This window comes from Lytechinus pictus, unplaced genomic scaffold (genome assembly GCF_037042905.1).
Source record: "Lytechinus pictus isolate F3 Inbred unplaced genomic scaffold, Lp3.0 scaffold_19, whole genome shotgun sequence".
In the NCBI taxonomy this organism is placed as follows: Eukaryota; Metazoa; Echinodermata; class Echinoidea; order Temnopleuroida; family Toxopneustidae; genus Lytechinus; species Lytechinus pictus.
In genome coordinates, this window is record NW_026974140.1 from 3,825,867 (window position 1) to 3,852,640 (window position 26,774).

The window sequence follows — 26,774 nt, forward strand, 5'->3', positions numbered from 1 at the left end:
TTTGATAGTCGATTGCACACATTCTTTTCGTTTTCTGTTATTTTTTTCAAACTGAATCCCATCACCAATTTTAATCCCAAAGCACATTTTCAGTCTCTTTTCATGTTATATGTTCTTCCTAACCACCAGAACGGTGAGTGTTTTAGACCCCCCCCCCCCCCATTACATTTCTTTTGAAATAAACATTCATAATCATGGATTGTCCAAGGGCCTCGACGGGATACTTTAAAAGGGGGAAGACTTTTTTATCATTTGAATTAATATTCTTTTTACCCTATAGTTTTCCTCTTTCTTTCTTCATTTTTCTCCTCTTATATTTTCCCCACTCCTCTAACTATCATAGGGGTGATGTCCCCCTCCGTCCTGGGGATTATCTTCGTGCTCATATTCAATTTTTTTAAAGATATATATTTATAATATATTAGTGTTCTGTCGGAAGTACTAATAATAATGTTTTATTTACCCAGGGTAGCCACTTCAGTTAGGAAACTGCTCTACCAGCGGGCCCTGCATAGCATAATGTTATTTATATTGGAGCCTCATGGATTATAACTTATCTGCATTGACTTATTATTATCTTTTCTATCTTCTTGATGGAAATTTATTCATTCCCTCTCACTTTAAAACAAATATAAAACGGAAAGTGATTTGGGACGAATTTCAAAGAGTTATAGTTACATTGCAAAACTTATTGTGAATTCTTCCCCGGCTTTGTTCCACCTACATTTATTTAGATCTCTATCATGTGTAGGACTTTCTCTCATTGGTATTTGATTATTCATTGCAAGATGAGCTCACTATAACCATAAATGAATATAACTGAAAAAGAAAAAAAATATTATCCATTGCTAAAAAATACATACAAATTTTTTTTTCAAAAAGTTGGTAATTTTTTAAGATCTGCTCTGAGAGCGTTTCAAAACAAAACGTTTTTGGAAGGTATAAGATATTTCAAATTTTAGTTTCTATTGTGTTGGTTTTTTGGGGGGCTATTTAGAGAGCTAAAAGTAGGCATACATGACGGAATTTTGCTTATGATAACACGAAAGTATAACATGTAAAGAATAAAGTAAGACCCAGTAGCGTACCGTGACTCGGAGGAGACAAAGCATTGGGGGGGGGGCAAAGCATTGTTCACAGACAATGCACTGCCCCCCCCCCCCCCCCCCAATGCTTTGTCTCCTGCGGTTCACGGTACGCTACTGGTAAGACCTCTTGAGACTAAACTTTTGTGAAATTTAAAACAAGTATAAAACAGATATTCGACACAATATTATTGATTATGGCCTCTCGGGACAATTTGTAAAACAGTTCGATGAAAATCAAAGAAAATACGAACCTTTCAACACATACTCCTCTTGGCTATCACAGGCAGAAAAATATCACAAAACTGACCAGCGAGTCAATCCAATATCGGAACTTCTTAGAAATCGTTCTTGGTAATCCCAATTCTGATATCATGGATATTGTAGATCAGAAGTGGACCAAAAAGTCATTCATACATTGGCCACTCATCCAAGCCAAGATATAATCATTGATCATCGTTTCGACTCGATCCGCTTAATATCTCATGATACGTCATTCACCATGGCAACGCACAAACCTCAGTTGTACTCCTTCGATTTAGCGCAAAAGTTACAATGGGAAAATTGCAGACTGCATTATAACTTACAAGGCAGACAACTAACGATCAGTGTAACCGATCGCGATCACAGTATCGGATGAATAGAAGATATATGGCTGTAGAATGGTAGCACTTTTGAATAGCACTCGTTTCTCTCCTGTAAACTTTCCCTTATCTGATACATTCAATATCCCCACCAATGCCGGAAGCGGGGGCGGTGGAATGAAAGATTGAAACTGCCCCATCGCGGGTAAAATCATGTTCCCCTCTGCATATATTTATTTTTCTATCGTTCTAAAAATGTATCAATCAGTTGTCTTATTACACCTTTGTATTGCCTACCCAAAGAGGATTGATCGATTCCTTATATTTGTCATATGATTACAATGATTCTTTTTTTTATTCAATCAGTAAAGACCATTATTTCAAATCATTATTTGATATCGGATGCACCGGGGTTTTTTTTTTCATAACAATTTATGTCTTAAGAAAACAGTGTCTTATTTGTCTAATTAAAATAAATTTGTAACATTTACATGAATTTCGCATGATTTGCTTTCACATACAGAAGATCTCTACATCAATCGGGGTACAGACTTACAATTCCATGGCCAATCTGGACAGCCTAACAGCAGTTCGTCTGGCCGATTGCAATTAAACAAATTGTACCACTAACTGGTTAACACCAGCAATAATAATATAACGGCGTGCCATCTCAATTGACCTTTTTGACACATTAATTCTTCATATCAATGCTTCTTCTTTCTACTTGCATACAAACTAAATGACCATTCTCTCTGTCGTTGTCTATATTTCTTACCAAGTAACAAATCCAGCTCATTTCACTTACATTTAGCCAATCGAGAACACTATCCACATCATTAAAAGGAAAAAAATAAATACATCCTGGTATATCAGCCGTACGGGCCTTGCCAGAGTTATTTTCGGGACATCGGGTGTCTGAGCATTTTATTTCATTTGGGGGTTTATTGTGTAGTTTATTTTATTCTTCCTCACTTGCCCTCTGCCTCTCACTTTCATTACATTTACATTCATCATCATCTTCATCATCATTACCACCACCAACACCACTGCTACTTTCACCATTATCATGACCATTAGCATTCTTTCCATCACCTTTCTCATAATCACCTTTCTCATTTACATAACCTTTATCACCACTGACATCACTTGTCATTATGCTCATGCCCACCACATTTCCATTATCATATTTCATAACCACCATTACATCATAAATACCATCACACTTCAACATAACCACTACCATCTTTGGTACCAACATTTTTCCCATAACCATCCACCGCCGTTATCACAATCATCAGTTCCATCACTCCCTTCATCGTCACCATCAACACTACCACAATAATCATCAACAGTTACATCACCACCTTCACTTTCTTCATCATCACCCCAATCATTACCAACATCGTCCCAATTATCACAATCACCATCACAATCATTTCCACCAGTCTTTTCCATCACCAACTTCACCACTCTCATCATCACTCCCAACATCCTCGTCATCACATTTAGGGAATATTGGATGGCCTTGAGTGGGACGAGTAGAAATATTGTACGAGCTGAAGAACAATATTGGATGAGTCGGAGACGAATCCAATATTGTTCTTCAGCGAGTAACAATATTTCTACGCATCCCACGAAAATTGGTCATCCAATATTATCATTATTATTTAGATACCCCCACAAACCTAAACATAAATTAATAAAGCAAAAAAATATGTTTTTACTCAACATTTTATGTCAATCCTGTAAATCATGAGCATGGCGGCTTGAGTATTGCCATTTTTTTAAAAAGCTGAAGAACAATATTGGATGAGTCGGAGACGAATCCAATATTGTTCTTCAGCAAGTAACAATATTTCTACGCATCCCACGAAAATTGGTCATCCAATATTATCATTATTATTTAGATACCCCCACAAACCTAAACATAAATTAATAAAGCAAAAACATATGTTTTTACTCAGCATTTTATGTCAATCCTGTAAATCATGAGCATGGCGGCTTGAGTATTGCCATTTTTTTAAAAAGAAATCTGTGTAAAGATGCGCTAGCGTATAGTGCAAGCGCATTTAAATCAAATAAATTGACGCAATCTCGCTCCTTTGCCACACCTCCTGGCAACTAATACGCAATGCAATTTCATTGTGACGTAACAATAGCTTCATGCGCACAATAATTTATTAACCAAAGATAATCTTGTGGGCTGGGCAATATATTCATTTTGTTCAATATTTTCAATATTGGATGGTTTTCATAGGCATGCACGTTAAAAATCACTTTAATTAAATATTTTGCCTCTTTGAAACAACCTCACAAGACGTCAAAAATATCTCCGCCTCTAAAGCCCTGCATCTAAATAATAATCACCAATATTAGATTGTGTCATCAATACCCAACATCTCCATGTGGTCATTACCAATGCTCCAATCAAACTTAAAATTCTAATCTCTTGAAATACTTTTTATGGCAATATCATAAAATAGTGTCAACTATGCATATGAAATATAAAATCAATTTATTGAATTAATTTGAATATGAAATGTACATATACAAATCACAAGCAAGAGTTCATGATACCCTTTATCTAAAGTTCATATCTCAATGCATCATTAGCTCTGTAAGTTGCAAGTAAATAAATCATAAAAATCTTTACCCCATGACAAAATTCACGGCTTGTACAATTTATGCAAATGGAACAATGTGAAAAGACAAAAAAGGTCATCACTTTTGTAGCATCTTTTGTTCGATTTTGGGGGGAAAAAAATAAGAAAAATAAAAATATCCTTTGATTAGCAATGTGACAAAAACATTAATACTGTTGTTTCATTGAAAATAAAGGTCAAGTCCACCCCAGAAAAATGTTGATTTGAATAAATAGAGAAAAATCATGTAAAATAAAGTTATGACATTTTAAAGTTTCGTTTATTTTTCACAAAACATTGATATGCACAACTCGGTGACATGCAAATGAGACAGTCAATGACGTCCCTCACTCACTATTTCTTTTGTTTTTTATTGTTTGAATAATATAATATCTCATTTTTTACAGATTTGACAATAAGGACCGACTTGTCTGAACCATATAGTATTGAACAATGCTTATTCTACATGTTCACGGGGGGAATAAATCATTGTTTCACTTGACAATCAGGAGAAAATTAAAATATTTCATATTTCATACAATAAAATACAAAAGAAATAGTGAGTGGATGTCATCAGTCTCCTCATTCGCATACTGATCAGGATGTACATATAACTGTTTTATGAAATTAAGAAAAACTATAAAATGTCATAACTTTCTTATTTTACATCCAATTTTGATGAAATTTTTAGTGTTATGTTTGTTGGATTTTTATCTTGTTATTCAAATCAATTTTTTGTTGGGGTGGACTTGTCCTTTAAGAAAGAAAATATTGAAGAACATTATCTATTACATTGAGGGTGTAGAGATATATGAAAATTACTGCTGCTGCCAATTAGAAGAAAAAGCTATTCACAATAGCACTGAATATCCGTTTAAAATATATAGTATATCTGATTGGCCCACATTTCATTTTATCTGATTGGTACTTGGTCTATTGACTGTGCAAAGGTCTGATAACTACTTGGGTTAGTCATACTTGATATCAAAACAAAGTAGTAATCAAACCAAGTGGAAATTCGACAATATTGTAAGTAAATGAAGTCAGAGAGAGGTCAACAACATCAGGAGTTTGACTAGCTCTTAATTTCTTTTTTACAGACCAAAAGACAGTGTAACTCTTTAGATATTTCAGCATGATGATTCATGTATGTGTTACCGTAAAAAATAACTGTAAGTGACATGATTAACCCTATTTTAACTGGGCTATTTCAGACCATGTTATACTGGGGGGGGGGGTCAATTTGACCCCCTCCCTTAGATATCGGCCACTTATTGCGCGATCGCTGCAAAAATTTGCACGAGTGTACATGTAGATCGGTATGTAAACTACAAGACTGTATGGTAAACTTTTTTTTAAATGAATTGTTTATATATCTAATTAATTATGCAAATAAGCAGATGAAATTTGCCCTAAATTTGTTTATTTTTTGTATGTTTTTGCCTTTAACTCAATTATATAGCAATCTGGAATGCTAATTTGGGTGAGAGTATCAATTTTTACATTTCTAACAAATATCTCTCCAAAAATTGCAAAAATATAATTTATGTCTTATGTATTTTTTTGCTTTTTTAATTCTTATGCATTTTTCTTTTTTCAAAACTTTGTTTATTGCTTTTTCCGATGAACTTTGTCGGGGACCCTTATGCGATCATAAATAGCATAAAATTAATCCATTCAAACCAACAAAAGTAAAAATAATCATACATTTATGATTTTTGGTTGAAAAACACAATTTGCATTGACTTTGTACATGGAATCACGTTTTTTTTAGCAATTTTGGGTCCGACATGCACTTACAAAATGTTGCAAAATTTGAAAGTATAAGGTCAGCAAGCGGCGCGGTCAAAAAGTTTCGTACGACGCCCCCCACACCCCCCCCCCCCCCCTCAGTTTAATAAGGGCAAATTTGCCCTGGACAAATCATGGACAATCATAGGAGATTGGTCAAGAATCTCTACTGAGAAGGACCCAGCTTCAAGAATCACACTATGCAGTTTCACAAGTCCTTCCTTAGATATAAAGAATTGCACTTTGGAACTTATAAGGAGGTAACTTCTATGAGCATTTCATATGGAAAGGTTACGTATGACCACATCTTGCTATTTTTTACATCCAGAAATCAAACAATGTTGTCATATTCTTGATACCATATGAGTAGATGGGCCTCATACATATTTCAATAAAACCTAGACCAATACATCATCACTAGTGAGTTAAAACAGTGAATCTCAAAATCACTTTGTTCACATTCTTTGTTCATGAAATGAAATATCAAGTGATATCCAGTCACAGTCCAACACCTCTCTCTCAAAAATGAAGTCACTATGACATATGAAAGATGACTATTCTATTGGATAGCATCTTACGATACAGGTGTTTCTTGACCTCTTATGAACGTTTCAAATCTTGAGACATGAGGTCACTCAAGCAGCGAAATGTCTTACAATCAAACACTGCGCCATATACTTGACACTCATGAATTGGTCTCTTAAAAAGCTCACTCATGAAGCGATGCTCAGATGGTCCATTGTAGATATCCTGGGCAGCTGAAATTAACAATACTATCCCCATTAGACATGCCTTCCATTCAACCCTTACTGTCAAACCTGATACTGGAAAGGTCAAGTTGTTTGGAAGTGAAGTTACAAAGTTGTAATGTGGAGGTGAGATATAGTAAATCTTTGAATGATATACTTTCCCATCTCAAGTGTCCTTTCACCACACCTTATTTTTATCATTATCATCGTTTCTTGGCTTTCTTCAAGAGGGAGTCTCGGAGTGCAACCTGAAAAAAGAAAAAAAATATTGGTACAGATATAAAGACATCTCTCGATATTCCTCAGTAGGGAGGAATTACAAGGGATGGCGTGAGGGAGGGGGTCAATTGATGGCTTTCTGCAAGCAAGTGTGGATTTGTTCCAAGGAATACATGTCTTCTGTTTTCTTGGAAGAGAAAAGGAAGAGCCTGGCTCACAAAGAGTCATATCAAAGCAGATGGGTCTTTCATTAAAGCTGTTTATAAATTTGCGCACAAATTTATGCTTAACTGGAACATGTTCTTAGGTGCTAAGTCACCTACACTACAGAGGTATATATCATGTACCACAAGAAAGGGTCACCAGTCATACGTGAAATCATTTGTAACTTATAAACAGCTTTATGAAACATCCACCAATACTGTTACTTGGTTTTGGGTTGAAACTATTGGAGATTTTCATAAAGAATTGTATCAATGATTTTCATTGACAACTCTCCTAAGCTACTAAAATTCTACAGTGGATTAGCCGGGAGCAAATCTGTCAGTCATTATTAAATATGTCAGTCATTATCAACACTTCTAAATACAACTCTCTATGAATCTCCACACTGCTTCATTATTACTAGGATAGATCACTTCAATAATAAATAAATAACTACTGATATTGTATCAGTATTGTACCTTTGAAAGCAAATTTTTCATTCTTCCTTGCACTTATAACTAAATTTGAAATATAATAAAATGACAAAGATTTAACATAGTTTTCAATTCATTTTATGTTGCATTTTTTCTATATTTATTCATTGATTTTTTATCTCACATGATATTGTTGCATCAAAACTATTGAGAATGTGATAAAAATCTCGAATGATTATAGTCATATAATTAAGATGATAATATCCCTGTTATTACCATCATCATAATAACAAAATTTATCTAGCAACTGCGAGATTTATCAGTACTCTCATTATAATAGAGGTTTTACATTCTGGATATGGGCAATTCCATAGGTTGGTGGACATGAGCTCAATGTGTCTTTGTACATATAACCCATCTGAACCGTAACGTGAGTAACCACTTTATCTGCACCCCTAGTAAAAACCATATGTTCTTTATTTTTTGAATTATATACAAATTTGTCTCCCTAATATACTTCTGTGAAATGGATATAATCAACTTTCATAAAAGCCTTGCATGAGGACACTTTTCACTTATGTCCACTTTTCATTTTATGCATGTCCAAATCATGTAACATGAGTAACCGACACATTTCAAAGATTTGCCAGGAGCATAATGAAATTTCCCAAGTTTTGTTTTTATACAAAGGATAGTCAGACTGCGTACTATGTTGTGATAAAGAGATGTTTAGTTCCTATTAATAATAATGGAGTTACAGCTCCAAGTATGAGTCAAGGTGTCTCCAAATGTAACGTGAGTAACCGTGGAATAGCCCATATGTATATCCATATCAATATGTTACTTACCTGTTTTTCTCTGAAGGATCGTTTGTGTTTAGACTTGATATTAAACTTCTGTTTCATCATCATGAATGGTTTATTCTTTCTCTTCTGTTTGTTTGTAGTACTAGCATGAGGATTCATCTTCTGTTTTTTACTCCCAAACTTCTCTCTTCCTTCACGTCCAGCCTGAAAAAAGAAAATGAGAAAATATGGCTCATACACTTTTTTCACATCCAGAATGAGAGTTGGAAAAAAGAGGAAGTGACTGAAGGCTGAACTTGATTTGACAGTGATAACATTTTGAGAGGAGAAAGTCATCATAGATCTAATTCTGACATAGTTTAGGCTATCTGAACATTGTGCAATAATGAAAACTAGCTGATGAACAAATACATTGAAAACAACCAGGACAGCTCAGCAGACACAATGAATTAAAGGACAAGTCCACCCCAACAAAATTTTGACTTGAATAAAAGGAAAAAATTCTGGAAGCATAACACTGAAAATTTCATCAAAATCAGATGTAAAATAAGAAAGTTGGGACATTCTAAATGTTAGCTTAATTTCACACAACAGTCATATGCACGTCCTGGTCGGTATGCAAATGGGGGGGTGATGACATCACCCACTATTTCTTTTGAATTTCTTTATATGAAATATCAAATATTTTCATTCTCTCCTCATTGTCATGTGAAACAAACATTTATTCCTACCTAACATGAGGAATTACCATTATTTTATCTGTGGTTCAGTCAAGTTGGTAATTACTGTCAAGTCTGCAAAAACTTAAATATTGTATTATTCAAACAATAAAGAAAAGAATTCGTGAGTGAGGGACATCACTGACTCTCTCGTTTGCATATCACAGAGTTATGCATATAACAGTTTTGTGAAAAATAAACAAAACTTCAAAATGTCATAATTTTCTTATTTTACATCCGAATTTGATGAAATTTTCCGCACTTTGCTTGGTTAATTTTTCTCTATTGATTCAAATCAACATTTTTCTGGGGTGGGCTTAACCTTTAATAACAGCTTGGAAAAGACTTCTCTAACAGAATGCCATGGTCACTTTGCCTAGCATGGTATTCTGTTAGCAAACAAGTTTTTTCCCCAGAAATCATAATTACATTCATGCATGAAATTCATTAATGCTCATTTTATTATAATAACAAAATAAACTTTGTTTGCCAAAATCTACTTGTTTGTAAAATTATTCATAAACAAAGCAAAAGATGTAGATGCTTTCCCCACCACCCCCCCCCCCCTCCCGCTCAGTTAGCTATGTGAACTTTTCGCTCAAGAAAATTGGTCTAAATATGCAGCCTGAAATTCCTAACTTGGACTTGTGCATTGAAGGTCCCTTTTGTAAGTTGTATTCATGCCAGTTTGTCTCAAGACCGAGTTGTTGATCGGGGTTTGGACCTGCAAACCACTTCCCCCTCCCTCCCTCCACCCCAATCCGTCCCTTCCCCTCCCAAGCTCCAACAGCCAATGGACTCAGATATAACATGTGTACTTTAGTATTCATCTAATAATATAATTGAGTTCAGATTTTTATTTCAAGAATATATATCCAACCAAAGTGAACTCACCATGATGGTAGCCATTCTTGTTTCTTTGTCGTGCTTTGGTTTGTACTGAATGGATTCTATCTGATTTAAAGAAAGAAGCTCTCCACCTTCATTCTTATCAGAACTTATCTCAACGTTCTTTCTCTTACGTCCAGTCTTTGGAGCAGATGCAAGCTCTTTCCGTACCTGCTCCGTACGTATCGCCTGCACAAAAACAAAAACAATTATTTCCTTGATGATTTAGAAATAACAAGGCACTCTCTAAAAACAATATTAGTTAACAAGTTGGTTAACAACACAACAGTTAACAGGCTGAAAATAATTATAAGTATCTGGTGGGAAGAAAACCTTTTACTATCACAAGTGAATACTGTCTGTAGAGTGGTTTGTCTGTTAGTATATTTCATTTTGTGTTGCTTGATACTTTCAATAAAAAAGGGGAATGATTCAAATAAAGACCAAATTTGGAAAGAGACGGAATATGCTACTGAAAATTGTTGTATGGAATGATCTGGTCAAATATTTAGATCAAAGTTCTCATTGTTGCCATTGGTAGGGGGGGTTTTGACCAATATTTTTGCTTCTATCAAATTGGAAGTTTGACAATTATCAAAGCAATGTACTTAGTCCACCCTTTTTATCAAATTCATTTCTTTCTTGCTGTTTATTTTACACAATTAGCTCTGACAACCATATAACAACATTTAGGATAAAAGATTACAATGACATTTGGTATTAAAATCAAATAGAATACATACATAATGCTTATAATCCATAATATACAAATGATAATCATAACATTGTCTACATTCAAAGGTCACTTTGGGGTCAAAGGTCAAGAGGTGAACCAACCTGAAAGTCTTCTTGAGTAAGTATTCTATTCTGACTGATAGCCGTAGCTCTCGTGACTTTCTCCTCTGAGGTTAGGTTACTAGCAGGATTCTCTGTTCCGTCTTTCATCTCCACCTCATCATCAGAAGAATGATGGACATCATGCCAGCTACCATCGCTATCACTGGAATCACCGCTTGCTGACTCCCATCCATCTGATATAACATAGTGGTGATAACAAGTTATTAACCAGTGCATCCTAGAAATAAGGAAACTTGGATTCCTAGTTATCTCTTCTAACATAGGAAAATAGAATAGAATAGAAATGGTTTATTTGAACAAAAAAAATCATTCGCGGCCAGAAGGCCGAATTACAGATTTTCAGACATAAAATCAAATACACAGTATACATAAAAATTACAACATAATGAAAAACGGGAATTAGAAACACAATCAATTACGTAAAAAAAATAATCACATGCCTGAGGTAAATAATACATACATACGTTATTGCAAAATCAATCATCATTGTAATACAATCATTCTATATCCATTTATTATTTGATTCATTATCATAATTACTCTAAGATTTTATTATTATATTTTTATCATTACTATTAATATCATATTACTATCCTTTTATTATTCACATTATCATCATAAGAAATTAAGTATTGCACATAGAGAAACATTGACGCTTTGTACTACACTCATCAAAAAAATAAAAGATGTTCGTTCATAGTCTACCACTGGTTTACATATTGTTACAATGTGAGTAGTTATAGGTCAAAGTAACTGGAAAATTAAGGCTATCAAATGATTCTATGTATTTTAATTTCTTGTAGTTCTGATACCTGATGATATGAACAATTCCCACATAGATGAGCAAGAAGAGGTCAAATCTCAATGATAAATAAAGTTGCGCAGAACAATTGGTCAGTATTATTTTTGTGAAAGATACGACCTAGCGTAAGAAATGTATGTTGCATTAGCATTTCTTTTGTATTCTTTGTGAAGTTGTTCTGTCTTTCTTATTGATAAGTGTGAAGGAATAAAGTTTGAGTAAATTAAAGCACTTTTAACTGAGAAAAAAATTTGAAAGGAAATATCAGACAAGAGCTTCTTGAAACACTCTGATGAAGCAAACTTTAAATGCATTGCCAATTACCTCACACAAAAAACATAACTGAACAATCACTGAAAAGGTTCATCTGAAAAACATTCTTTTATGACGTAATCACAGAAAGAACAGGCAATTTCTGTGATTGTGAAATAAAGAATGTTTTTCTAATTACTGAACAATATTTCACTGTTTCTTCCATTTTCTCAAAGTAGATTTCCCTATGAAGAAGGATGTGAGTAGATTTGTTCATTGATAAAGATAAAAGTAGATGTATACCTTTATCGTCCTCCTTTTCTTCTCTTTCTTCAGCTAACACCTCAGCTCCTGGAATGAAGTCTGACGCTACTAGCTCCCCATATTCCCTTGCTTTGACCTCTATTGATTGCTCTGTAGGTTTACCCTGAAATGAAATATATATTGAACAAAGAATGGTAACAATTTACTTCACACTGACAAGGTGATCAGGGCACTCAACAGGACCCCAAATCTCTTTATGCCAAAGCTCCTGTGTTGCAGAGATTTCTTGAAACCATGCGTGTAGTGGCGGGGTTGATGGTGCTGCTGCCCCGTAAAGACCCCAACATATTTCATTGTTAAATCACTGTCTTGCACTTTTCACCATCACAGTTTTTATTCAATACCTGGCCAATTAGACCATTTTACACCACAAGCTAATTCAATTCAAATGTAATCATTAATCATTCATTTAAAAAATTGTAGATTTTTGGGATTAACTTTCATTATGCACTCAAAAATTTTCCATAACAGCACATATCCAAAAGCTCAGTCCACTAAAAATATTGGCTCGTTATTACCCTCTTTGCAACCACGACACGGTCATGAATGTAATGTGTTTATTTTAATATGGATAGAATGTCATGCACAGTGATTATATTCAAATCTGGTCGATTGTCCAAGTGAAGGTTAAAAATAACTGTTACATTACTGCAATAATTTCAGAAGTATATTAAAAATGTGCATGAAAACTTGAGTGGCAATTGATATTGAGCATAAGGTTAGACCCTCCTTGACAAGACTAACCTTGTCTTTTCTGTGAAGAAGTTCTGGATTGGTTTTCCTGAAGAGATGGATGAGTGATCTTGATGCAGCCATGACTGACTTGCTACGGTAGGTCTTATACTGTGTCAGGTCCTGGAGGAGATCTGGACCCATTGCTAGAGGGCACCTAGCACACACTTCCCTCACTGCATTCAGTCTGAAAGGAAAGAACAAGGATAGTATCATTGTATGGTATAAAGTTACCGAGATGGACCAGGGGGGTGTTTCGTAAAGAAATGCCTTGTTGCGTGGGTTATAGGCATGACCGCACTGGTCAGATCATGCCAAGGGGAAGCGCTCTATTGCATAGTAATCAATGAGATTGAGCAATGCATATCATATACGTGTTGACATATAAGTGTGTATCTAAGTCGTACTTAAATCTTTGTGAAACACCCTTAGAACTTATTGCCAGTGGAAATATATCACACATTTCCCTCACTGCATTTAGAAAGAAAGGAGAGAACAGGTATACCATGGTGCTATTATAGAGAAAGTTCATGAAACGGACCTGGGCTCCGTAACACAAAGGTTTGCGATGAATTGCAAATATGAAAGAACCGTACTGATTGGTCCCTGGTCAGTATTTTAAACCTAATGCGTAACGTTGATATTAATTGGTCAGTTCATTTAGCGATTGATCGCTAATCTTTGTGTTACGGAGCCCTGGAGCCTGTTTCATATGACTATCAAAGATGGTAACTTTGCAATCATGGTAGCTCATATAGAAATCTTGATTATTGATTGGATCGGGGTAGTGTCACCATGGTAGTTACCATAATGGCAAAGTTAGCGTAATCATAAGTCTTTTATGAAATTGTTCTATTGCTGGAGAACATCTAGCATAGCCCTCCATCAAGGCATATCATTTAACCTCAGAAGAAATAACATATAGAGACAGTTATGAAGTGAGTTCAGGAAGCAGCTCCAAGCCCATTGATAAGGACATCTAGCATGATTTCAGACAATAACCACCAAAGTGCCATGACTTCATTTGAATTCCTCTCAGTCACAAAGTTATTGACCAAGAACAGATTCTATAATATCTGATGGGACTTACCCAACTGCCATGACTTCATTTGAATTCCTCTCAGTCACAAAGTTATTGACCAGTGTCCTAAGGACAGATTCTATGATATCGGGTGGTACCAGATCATGTGTAGCTTGGGCTGTATACAGTAGTATCTTGGTTACCTCTGAAAACAGAAATGGCATATATTTGGAGTTTTTATGATTAATTTATATAGTCATCCTTTCTTAAGCTTCATTGGCTTTGTGATTGACTGATGGCTACAATCAAGTTCTAAGGGTGATAAACTCAATTTTATGAGATTTGATTGGTTTACAGATTCTTGAATTTAGTTTAGTTTTAAAAGAAACACCACACTGGGGTCCAAACTGGATCTGCTATCCTTTTCTAATAAAACAAAAGAATCTACTTTCGAATTCCAAGCACACTACAGTGATGGTTTTCAAGTAAGAAGTTAAATGTACTGCACTCAACCCAGGTGAGGTAAATGGGTACTGGCAGGAAGTAATTCCTAGAAAAGCTGTGAGCATCGGAATCAGTAGACTGCTTTGTCGGGGTAATATAGGAGCGCCTTGAGCACATGACAAGGTGGATATGTGGGCTATATAAATCCTATATTATCATTATTATCATTTCCATTAAATGTTTTTTATCATGTTGGATTGCCCAATAAAATGAGGTTTCTGAGATAGCATCTAACCTTTCTGATGTGGCTGCATGAATCTCTGAAGGAAAGGATAAAAGTTGAAGAGAATAAGTTGATGAACTCCGACCAAACGAGAGATGAGATTAATCATCATAAGCTTCACCTCAAACCTCTCTGTAGACTTCTCAAGCTGTTTAAACAGACGCTCAGCAAATTCTGAAGAGAAAGAATACAGAAAGAATGGAAAATTGACTTGTTAGGGAGGAATGACTTAATATTTGTTTTGAATTTCATATTGTAAATACCATTGTGGTACCATGTAGTAATCTATGTCACCAAATTTTAGACATTTTGTGATTGTCAGAGAGCCTTAGTGATAAAAGGAAAAGAAGAGCTAATGAAACTTTTCATTTTAGAGAATTTTGGAAGTTAAGGTAACAAATACCAGGACTTGAATTTTTATCAACAAAATCATTGTGTCCTCCTGAATGTCCTGATGTATGACACAGTGATATTATCACTTCAAAAAGTCAATTTTTGCTCGCATCATGCTTTGCAGGATTGATCATGCTTATTACCAATCATTTTTACAAAAAAAATATGAAGGCATCTTAAAAGGACAAGTCTATCCCAACAAAAAGTTGATGTGAATAAAAATAGAAAATCCATTAAGCATTACACTGAAGATTTAATCAAAATAAAAATAGTTATAAGCACATCCTGGTCGGTATGCAAATGAAGGGAGTGATGACATCACTCACTCACTATTTATTTTGTATTTCATTATATGAAATATTATAATTTTTTCCTCATTCTCCTGTGAAACAAAGTTTACTTCCTCCCTGAACATGTGGAAATACCATTGTTTTATCATTTCATGATTCAGTGAAGTTGGTCCATATGGTCAAATCTGTAAAAATTGAAATATTGTGTAATATAAACAATAAAACAAGTGGAATGCCTCTGGCGGTCTCGCCTGCATCACGCAATTCAATATAGCAGCAGTGCTGACTTTGAAACCTACTATAACTCGCACAAGATGTTCAGTGATACTTGGTTACTCTTATGTCCACATTTTATGAACTAGACCAATACACTTACAGAGATATGATGGTAATTCAACAGATACCCCCATTCGGCCAAAGTTCATTGACCTTTGACCTTGATCATGTGACCTGAAACTCGCACAGGATGTGCAGTAATACTTGATTACTCTTATGTCCAAGTTTCATGAATCAGATCCATAAACTTTCAAAGTTATGATGGTAATTCAACAGATACCCCCATTCGGCCAAAGTTCATTGACCTTTGACCTTGGTCATGTGACCTGAAATGCGCACAGGATGTTCAGTGATACTTGATTACTCTTATGTCCAAGTTTAATGAACTAGACCAATATACTTTCAAAGTTATGATGGTAATTCAACAAATACCCCCAATTTGGCCAAAGTTCATTGACCCTCAATGACCTTTGACCTTAATCATGTGACCTGAAACTCATGCAGGATGTTCAGTTATACTTGATTAACCTTATGTCCAAGTTTCATGAACTAGGTCCATACATTTTTTAAGTTATGATGACATTTCAAAAACTTAACCTTAGGTTAAGATTTTGATGTTGATTCCCCAACATGGTCTAAGTTCATTGACCCTAAATGACCTTTGACCTTTGTCATGTGACATGAATCTCAGGCAGGGTGTGCAGTAATACTTGATTAACCTTATGGCTAAGTTTCATGAACTAGGTCAATATATTTTCTAAGTTATGCTATCATTTCAAAAACTTAACCTTAGGTTAAGATTTGATGTTGACGCCGCCGCCGGAGCCGTCGGAAAAAGCGGCGCCTATACATGTAGTCTCACACTGCTATGCAGGTGAGACAAAAACAAAGAAATAGTGAGTGAGGGACATCACTGACTCTCATTTGCATACCACTGAGTTGTGCATCTAACTGTTTTGTGAAAAAGAAGCAAAACTTTAAAATGTCATAACTTTTATTTTACATCCGATTTTGATGAAATTTTCAGCATTATATTGTTTGATTTTTCTCTCTTGATTCAAATAAACATTTTTCTGGGGTGAACTTGACCTTTAATTTCAACAAGATACAACATAATCATTAATCATCATCAGACAGGAGAGTTATAAAAAAGTGAAAAACAGACAAAGAGAGGAAGAGGGAGAGAAAGATGAGTCAGAAGAATCAGGGGCAGATCAAAGATTTTCCGGGGGGGGGGGCATTTTGGTACAAAAGAAAAAATTATCAAGGCACCCCAAAAAGGTCTTCACTGATTTATGCCAGGAAAATTTGACAAGAAAAAAAAGTCACAACAAAATGGAGATCATTTTGTTCCAGGAAAAATTTGACAAGCAAAAAAAAAGTTCCTCACTTGCGTATGCACGACATAGTTCCCCTAAAAAAAAGTTTATGCCTCTCAAAAGGGGAGGGGCAAGGGCCGGATGTGACCCTACCAGGATCCGTCAATGAGATAAAATAGTGGAATGGTGGTTATATAATGCAAAAAGTACTTCCATTTCACCAAACCATAGACCTCTTTTTTTAAAAGAGATTTATACGTATTGCGAGGGTTCAAATGCATATCCAATGAGGGCAGAGGGGCTAGTGTCCTCTTTGGGGGGCAGAAAGTTATACATTGTTACTCTCTCCTCATATGAAAGGTGCCCCCCCCCCCCCCAGTAAAGTGGTAATCTTTCAATCCCCTTGTAAATTTGTTTGTAAGAGTTTGTATGTGAGTGAGAAGCTGGGGGTGTTATAACTGGTTTGTCAACAACATTCTGGATACACCCCTGTGTAGGTTTTATAAGTACTGGCAACTAATTACAGACACGAAGGTACTTTTAAAAACAAGAAATGTTTGGTTTAATTATTAGACTTAAGTGGCTCTTATATCACAATATTATTTCACTTTCACTACTTATACAGCAAGCTGAACAAAGAATATTGTTTCATCCTTCCTTTCTACAGCATTACATGAACACCATTCATCTTCCATGTAATACCATGTTTATATGCAACCTTCATGTCTCGATAGTACACTCTTTTTTCTTTATGATTAAGTTGTTCACTGTTAATAATCAAAGTTTTGCTTTCTATCTCAGCCAAGTAGAATTAAATTTTAAGTTTGCTCATTTATAGCATTATCTTAAGCCACCATTTAGCTGTGCGACTTTAATTTAAAAGGATAAAGTTCTTATGAATTATTAAGTCAACATGTGGAAAACAGAAGTGATGATGGTCTATGTTTTACTGATTCCTTTGATTTTATTCGGTATAATTAATGGGAAGGTGGACATTCTCCTTACACCGGAGAGCGCCATCATTTCTACAGGAGAAAACATAACCCTTCAATGTCAAGTCAACAATGTGGACCACCATTTCTATGCAATCAGGTGGAGGCACACTCTACACGATGTTTCTGGTCCTCTTCAAAGCAACGCAACTTTAGTCAAGGAAACTCTAAAGTTAAAGTCTTCACTGACTTTGTCTAATCCAGGTGTTAGTTTCACAGGTTTATATTTCTGTGAAGTACACTACACTGGTCGAGGGGGGAACTTGGTATCGTTTGCCACATCCTTGGTATCCGGGATCCACAGCGCAAGGATATCAGAGTGTCATAAGTCTTCCAGTGGAGGTAAAGTGATACACCTGTTTGAGAGAGGCCCATCAGTTGACATCTCTTGTAAGGCCATCAAAGAACCCATTGTTCCCGAGTTAAGATGGAGGTTTCTTCAAAGAGCAGGCAGAACGTACATTGATTTCAGCCGTGACGATGATGGTTAGTAAAATGACTCAATCATTGGTTATGAATTGTGTTTGTGATTGGAGGGGGAGGGAGGGGGCGATCATCAAGGCTAGATTTCCAAAGCAACCAATCAGCCAAGCCAAAATAAGGTATGACAATGGACCCAGGGGGGGGGGGCACTTCCATTGACGAGTCGATATGGGGTCTCGAAAGAGCACCCTAAGCAAGTATTTTCCATATTCTGAAAATGCACCCCTTAACAAGTATTGGCGTGTGAAACCCTACCCTTAACAAGTATTGAAAACAAAACGATACCCTTGGCAAGTATTCCCTCAATTGAACCCCAAAACAAGTACAGCGATATTTTAATTGTTGTTATATGTCACAGACGTCGGTTTTACCATTACCTACATGTACATCATTGGGTTTAGTAAGGCCCCACCTCCCACACCTCGTGCAAATCAGACTCTAAACACGTGCTGACTGTTGGGGCAAGAAGTACATCATTTATAAAACATTTTAGTCTTTTTTTATACCCTCGCAAATTTGGCCCTAAACACGTAGCTCTCCTAGCGAAATAGATACCCCTTTTTCATTATTTTAGTGCTTTTTACACCCTTATTCATTAAGTATGTAACGTGCCCTATCTTGAAGAAGACATCCTTTTTACATGTTTTTTTGGTCACACATGATATCCACTTGTCAGTGTAAGTGCCCCCCCCCCCCCCCCCCCGGACAATGGTTTCATTGGACAAACATTTATGGGCATTTTAGGGGATTTTAACCCTAAAACATTTTCCAAGTCCATTCCGCTGCGCAAAACTTTTCAACTGTACTGCTCGCTGACTTTTTATTTGAAGTCTTGCGCATCTTTTGAGGCCAAATTTACTATGCCTGGGTATTCGGTTGAAAAATTACACAAAATTATGTAAGTGCATGTCAGACCCCCAAATTGCTCCAAAATGAGATTTTGTGTACAAAGTCAATGTAAATTGAGTTTTCTCATCTTATGCATAAAGATATGATTATTTTTACTTTCATCAGCTGAAATTAATTGATTTTAGCATAATTATGCTGTAAAAAAGTTCTGCTATAAATTTGGTGAAAAAAAAAAAACGAAAACAAAAGGTCAAAAAGCAGAGAAATACATAAGAAATTCTTTTTCAAACCAGGATTTTTTATTTGTAATTGTTAGCAATGGTAAAAAGAATATTAACACCAAAAATTAGCATTCTAAGAGCTTTTTATAGTGAACTAGAGCAAAAAGTATAATTTATGCATAAATTAGCATAATTAATTCATATCTAAAATATTTAATCCTGATTTATATAGTGTGTTAAATAGTAAATCAAAATTTAATGAACTTAAAATGCAGGAAAAGCAATACAATGATTTTGAAACCTCCAGGTGAATGATATTGGATAAATTCTACTCCTACCATAAGATAACTGTCTTTTAATAGTACAAACTAATATTCAAACCAATTTTTTTTCAATTAGCTGACTTAATACAAAAGATGAACAATCTTTTGAAAATGACTCAAAATCATTTCTTTCAATTTTGTACCAAAATAATCATCTTCATGGATAATTTGTGTCCTCTCCATTTTATTCTATATAATCCATTTAATTATCATTTCCTCATATAGGGACAACGTGTCTTTTATTTTCTGATATACCAATCATGTCACATGCACTTGAGGGTTATTTTCCCACTTTAGTTTTGATCACTCAATTTGTTATTTATAGCTGCACTAAGCAGGATCAGTTTTCTTTACATCACTGTAGAACAGTCCATTAGCCCATCATGTTTGTTATTATTTTTATCTGGGTTTTTTTGTCATCTTTTGTTTGTCCTGTTCACGATTGTTCTCTTGCTATATTTTCCTCTCTCTCTCTCTCTCCTTCCTTTTCTCCCCCCCCCCCACCCCCTCTGATTTTTCTCTCTCTATTCATACTCTATGGCAGTTGTATGTTGCAAGAAGGCAACAAATATGTAATCCAGATGTCTCATAAAACGATATGTTATTCCAATTAAGAAATTAAACTTCTATCACTATGGGAGTGTTTTTTTTGTTTTTCACTTGCACCACTCATTTGTATATTTAGAATATTGTATTGTCAGTCTAATTGTTTTGGAAAGAAATCAAATTTGATAAGCAAGATGACCAAATTTACAAAATAATTTTATTATTATGGACTATACCATATTTTGATAGTTCTATTGTCATAAAAAGAATGTTGGGTTTCACATATTTATATCTATAAAATCAAGACCAGATTACAGTTCAGAAAGTAAGCAACTATCAACATATCATATACAAAAATAGTCACAATTGGAAGCTAGTTGATGGAAATGAAATAGAGGTGGGTCTTATTCATACCATAATAAAATAACAATGTTTGCTCTCAGGGGGAAGGGTATAAGAAAGTGTTTATCAGGAATTTGATATATAACTCCCCCTGCCCCCCCCCCCCCCCATCCCATCAAAATAAATTGCTTGAAATGTTTTCTGTCTTCACTACAGGCATCTATCGATTCATCAAATCCACTCTTAAGTGGAACCAAGACTGGCATGACCTTATTCTCTATTGTAAAGCAATAGAAATTGGGAATACAATCGTGACAAGTCCTTGCGTCATTGGTCTCATTAAAGTCATCCAGCAGCCACAAATCATTCCAAGAAACACCAGCCTGGGCTTTGGTTTTGTTAATGAGGTTGAATTCTGGTGCGACATAAGAGGCGTCTATCATCAATCCTGCTCTTACATGTGGGAGTGCCAACCAAATGTTCCAGGTTGCCATAGTGATAATGATACTATACTCTTCACTATTGATGAATCAACAAGTTTAGGGGATGAGATCGACGTTATCTGTCAGGTAAAGTGCGTCCAAGGTTTCCTTGGAGAAGCTCATGCAACCTTAACTATCCTTTATGAATCATTAACTCAAAATTCAATGGTTTCTGCTGAAGGAGCTGGAATCGCATTATCACTCCAATCACATCCTGTCTTAGAGAGTGATGATGAATTCCTTAGATGTTCAGCAAACTACATAGGGAATGATAAACCCATTTTTGCTTGGTATGTTGATGGTATCAAGCAAGGAATCTCAGACAGCAATGAAACTATGCCAAATCATCAACAAGAAGTACACTCGACCTATCGCGTTGGCCACACTTTCCGTTCAGTGGTTTGTGACGCCCTCTATGATGGCAACATTATTCGTGTCTGGAGCACTTTCAGTGAGGTGATAGGTACTACCAGTGATACGATCAGCTTCACAACCAATGATTTTGTCTTGACTTCATCTCCGATACCAGCCCTAACAAGGTCTCTCAGCCTTTCTATAATCTCCATAAAGCTTGTGATAATCAATGGTATCTGTGCTTCATTGGCAGTTCTGGTCTTCGCCTGGATTACTTTCAGTTTATTACGAGGCAGTAGATACTGGGGCCCTGTCGATAATTCCAAAGCCAAAACATTCAAGGTAAAATCCAAACTTCCCTCCGATAATACTGAAATGAACCTTACTATGAACAAACAAGAAACTAAACCTGTCTCAAGTGATTCCTTCGAAGACTATGCCTATCCAGAATTTCAAATGCAGACTACAAAGAATGAGGGTGAACATTTTGCCTTTACGGTTGCTTCTGGGTTTAGTGATATGGAACATGGAGAAGGTAGTTACGAAGAATTCCCAGATGAAAAATCTTGGCAGCATGGATCTGATTTCCATCAAGGTAACAAGTTGATCCAACCTTACCAGAACTTTGTTTTTCCATCATCGTCTTCGTTGAGTCCTCCGCTCACCCCGCCACTTGTTCATGAGTACCACACAACCAGTACTCATTCCGAAGATCATGATCATGGATTTTTTGGCAAAGACTCATCCACTTATTCTTTACATCATGAATATCACGCTTGACACATAGTTTTAGGAAGATTGGATCATAATCAGTGATAACAAATAATCAGGATTGAGGAAAGACATATACATACTACAAAAGCCGTTTCAATTTAAAGATGTGCACTGTTCATGTTCATGAGAGGCCTACTTTTCACTTGGGAGTAGACACATTTTTCCTAGATAGAATATGCAATGAGTGAAATTGGAGAAAAAGGATTGTAGGGAAGAATAAGGATTACTTTGTAGAATGAGCAATGAGATTCCTAGAAAACTGTAGTGTTGAATAGCCTGTAATCATTTTAAAATGTGCCAACCAAAGCAGGATGAAAGGTACTCTATCGTGGACCAATCTCACAGGATTAATGCGAAGAAGTGACGTCTCAATAGGGCTTAAAGGCATATGCTAACGTTGTAGACATGTAATTTAAAAAATATCAAAGGAGAGATGAAATATGTACATGAATGCCTTTCTGTCAACCTAAAAACTCTAAATCAACAAAAAAATCGAAAGAAATCCTTTCAATATACGTTATAATTGATGGTTTTGTGTAATTTCTATCGTGCCGATAATAATAGAACACGTAAGTGTATGGATGAAATTAAGATGGTATTTCCGGTCACTTTATATTTCACTTTTTTTCAGACGCGATTTTTTCTGGGCTTCATTTTTGTAACATATCACAGGTGCAGGTGACAAGTGGGACCTCGCAGCTCAGATTTTTTTAAAGTCAAATCAATGTTAGCAAATACCTTTAAAGATTGTGAAATGCTTGAATTGTTCATCACTGAATCATGTAGTTAAGTGGGTCATAACTCATCAATTATTAGTAGGTTAAATATCATTTCAAAGCTTGGCAACCACTTTTTTAAATAGAGAAAACTGAAGAATCAATTTTAGCAGTTATTGTGGGATTTCAGCTGGGCAGATATTTCTCTACTATACTCTATATTGCAGGTGTCCTTTAATAGTAGACTACTATACTGCCCTCCCATGACAAAAGGAAGTATTGACCATTTTTTTCAAAATTGAGTTATTAGTTGTATTTGATGTACAACTACTCTATTGACACCCCATCATCACCAAAAGTTAAAACAGTTGATAATTACCAAGTAATTAGCATAACAAAAAGGAAGCAAGTTCAAATTTCTCAGGAAATACCACCACAAAAGGAAGTATTGACCCATTCAGTGCACGCAACAATAGGTCACACACTGTCAACCATTCAGGGATTGGCTTTTGCTACACGGGTCAGTGCACACACACACAAGCATGATGCACCTTGGAAGGAAGCAACTCAAATTCATAGATCTTTTACCACGACAGAAGGAAGCACTCTACAAATTTCTTATCAATACATATCTTGCCAGTTGTATCATATATTTCCCAAAGTTTATATTCTATATAGGCTCAGTGGGCTTAATTTGTTCATTCCAACATTACCATAGGTCAGAGATACATTTTGACCTTTTTTTATATTTGAAGCTCCAATACATTGTCTTCTGTGTTTTTATTTTATTTCAATTGTTACTATGGTAACCAATTAAATATTGTAGTAAGCATCTCCCCCATGGTCCACACATGTCAGGCTAAACATGTAAATTATATAAGATTTGTTAGGTTTCCAAGATGTAAACAAAGCCTTTCATTATATCAGATTTGTTAACTTATGTAACTATTTATATTGATTTTCGAATTCTGTACCATTTTGTTGTTTTCCGTCCATTTTTACAACTTCACAAGCAAATTTCAGCCTTTGGTACATACCTGTCTCTCAAAATGTAAGAGCTAATGTGTGCCTGACATTATTAAAGATTACATTTTAAATAAATTACTCATAAGAAATAAAATAGATACATGTTTCACTCTTTGTCATGGTACTTCATTTTGATATGGTGATGAATTACCACCACAAAAGTATTGACCATTTTGCCCGAAAAGCAGTTTTTTTGAATGATAATTTTTCTTTCCTCAAATAATGTTATCAGAAGACATACTAACCAAAACAACACAAACTTCCAACAAGTAAAGGTTGGCTGAGTGAATATCACGTTTTGTTTAATAACTCAAAACAACCTCAGCGGTCAATACTTCCTTTTGTCATGGGAGGGCAGTATAGTTTGCAGGTGTCCTTTAAATAGAAAGATAGCTTTACCTTGTGGATCATGGACAAGATGTAATGCTGAGAAGTTGAATGCTTCTTTCTTCTTACGCTTCTTCTTGTGTTTCTGTATGAAAAGGGGATGAACATATCATTTATTGGGTTCATGATTTGCAACTGTCAACAACATCATCCTTTATAGAAATGTGGAAATAACCTTGAATTCACAGATGGCTTGATGGGTTTCCGAATGTCCTTTAACGTAAATGCCACTGTCCTCCCAAAGACCCAATCCCATGATACTTTGCCCCTGACGGTATCTTCCAGGGAATGCTAAATTGAATTCCAGCCCTAGTTTCAGAAGACCTAGACAGCATTTTGTATAAATGTAACTTAGATCCCTCAGGGCATAAATGTGTTATTTTTGTTGTTACGAAACTACCCATACGCTTCTTCTTGTGTTTCTGTCAACCATTCCTATCATATATGTGTTTGTATATATTGGAACTGGAATTAACCTTGACTGGCTCACTTATTCAATACCTCATTTATTTTGTCTATGTCTATCATACTGCATTACTATCCTGTATTATTACCTATACAAGGCATTTTAGGAGATGAATAAAAAACATATTTCGCTCGCTACTTTCAATCCCAGACCAACGAGGTAAACAATTGCCATGTTGCCCTCCCCGGGCTTTGCCCGTAGATATCCTGTACAAAATAGAGGGCAATATTGGCCATATTTCTGCTAATGCGTTTGCGCAGTAGGAGCCGATTTCGATCGCTTATTTCAGTATTTCAGAAATCTGGTTGGAACCAGTTTATAAAATCAATGCATTGCAGATTTTTAAACGTTGATTGTATGTGCGTGCCATGCATAATGCGCGACTGCAAGGTAACAATTACATCACAATTGCTTATTAAGGGTTACTTTGCTAAGGTCGTGAATAAACTGAAGTAGTGCAGTGATAATCAAACAGGCATATAAATTGTTCAAAATAGTAGCTTGAATTACACATTGCACTGCCTTATAGGTAATAACAATAATATTGACTGGCTCTTCTTACAGGAAACATCAAATGTGTCACCCTTAAAAGAACCATAAAGACTCAGGCCATTATGATTCTGTTGCGGGCGACATATTTGATGTTCCCCTCAAGGCCAGTCAATATTATATAAATATTTCATAAGAATGTGTATGTTTATCTTGTATTACTTTGTGACCAGTGGAATCCAAATATCCTAATACATATAATAAATTACTATATTTATACTTACAATAAATTAATACTATATCAGGCTTATAAAATTTTTTACTTATACTTATTCTGATAAATTTAAATGTATACTCATACCAATACAATACATGCTCTTAAGGCCACCGCACACCTTACGACTGTTCGCGATCCGATTTTGGAACAAATCGCATTTTGCCAATTTTCTGAGAATATGAATGGAACATATCATTTTATTAGAGGTTGAAATTAATTGAAAGAATACTAATATAACCATTTTGAAAGATTGCAAGCCTTTATTTTTTAGTAAAGGCCAATTTAGTTTCAAATCGTAGCCAATCGTACGACTGCTATGACGTCATTACGACTAGATATTAAATTTGCTTTTATTCTGAGAAGGGTGATAGCATAGTCATAGATTTGAACATAGGTATTCGTACAATGATTTCGAACATTACACAGTCAGATATTCCATGTCTCAATATTAGCATCAATTTCTACTATGTGTTATTCCAAAATCGGGTCGCAGACCGATCGTAAGGTGTGCGGTCGCCTTTACACTTATGTTTATATTTGTATCTTTACTTACACGAAGAGTTGAATTTACACATATTAAATGATGCTGAGGTAAAAAAAAAAACTCCTTACCCTGAGTACTTGGAGTGCTTTCTTTGTTTTCTTCTGTCTCTTCTTAGATGTCTTATTTACCTTGTCAGCAATGAGAATATGCTTGGCAGTTGTTCCCTCATCCTATCAAATGAAATATAGTATAATCAAACACAGAAACAGGTAATATGATATTAAAAAAAAAAGAATTAACTGAATTTGAAGTAATACATACTGCCCGTTTGTCGGGCATCTTTCGTGACCAGCCCCCATCCATAAACATGTAATGTGACGTAGCCAAATACTCAAGTAATCTGTGGGAAACTATTTCTACGAAAGTCTGTAGGATAGACTGGTCTACC

The 26,774-nt window shown here is 35.4% G+C and overlaps 2 protein-coding genes across 2 annotated transcripts in view; one reads left to right on the plus strand and one right to left on the minus strand.

Moving 5' to 3' along the window:
• Window positions 1-4,167: 4,167 nt before the first annotated feature.
• The window catches only part of LOC129261190 (protein SDA1 homolog), a 42,114-nt gene continuing 19,507 nt past the window's right edge, over window positions 4,168-26,774 (minus strand). The window contains exons 8-17 of the mRNA XM_064114232.1: window positions 26,455-26,556; window positions 24,623-24,695; window positions 14,850-15,011; window positions 14,180-14,315; window positions 13,102-13,276; window positions 12,337-12,460; window positions 10,959-11,152; window positions 10,128-10,310; window positions 8,557-8,718; window positions 4,168-7,099 (exon numbers count right to left, since the gene is read on the minus strand). Coding sequence (XP_063970302.1) covers window positions 7,055-7,099; window positions 8,557-8,718; window positions 10,128-10,310; window positions 10,959-11,152; window positions 12,337-12,460; window positions 13,102-13,276; window positions 14,180-14,315; window positions 14,850-15,011; window positions 24,623-24,695; window positions 26,455-26,556 — 1,356 coding nt within the window. The 3' untranslated portion in view covers window positions 4,168-7,054. The remainder of the gene's footprint in view (window positions 7,100-8,556; window positions 8,719-10,127; window positions 10,311-10,958; window positions 11,153-12,336; window positions 12,461-13,101; window positions 13,277-14,179; window positions 14,316-14,849; window positions 15,012-24,622; window positions 24,696-26,454; window positions 26,557-26,774) is intronic.
• LOC135157743 (uncharacterized) lies at window positions 18,045-22,963 on the plus strand. Its single transcript, XM_064114540.1, has 2 exons — window positions 18,045-18,593; window positions 21,088-22,963. The coding sequence occupies exons 1-2, from the start codon at window positions 18,047-18,049 to the stop codon at window positions 22,485-22,487; spliced, it is 1,947 nt and encodes a 648-aa protein (XP_063970610.1). The 5' UTR covers window positions 18,045-18,046; the 3' UTR covers window positions 22,488-22,963.

Excerpts from the sequence above, each read along its gene's own strand:
- LOC135157743 (XM_064114540.1), top strand. The coding sequence starts at position 18,047 with ATGATGGTCTATGTTTTACTGATTCCTTTGATTTTATTCGGTATAATT. Across the intron at positions 18,594-21,087 it reads TTTCAGCCGTGACGATGATG|GCATCTATCGATTCATCAAA; the intron begins GTTAGTAAAATG and ends TCTTCACTACAG.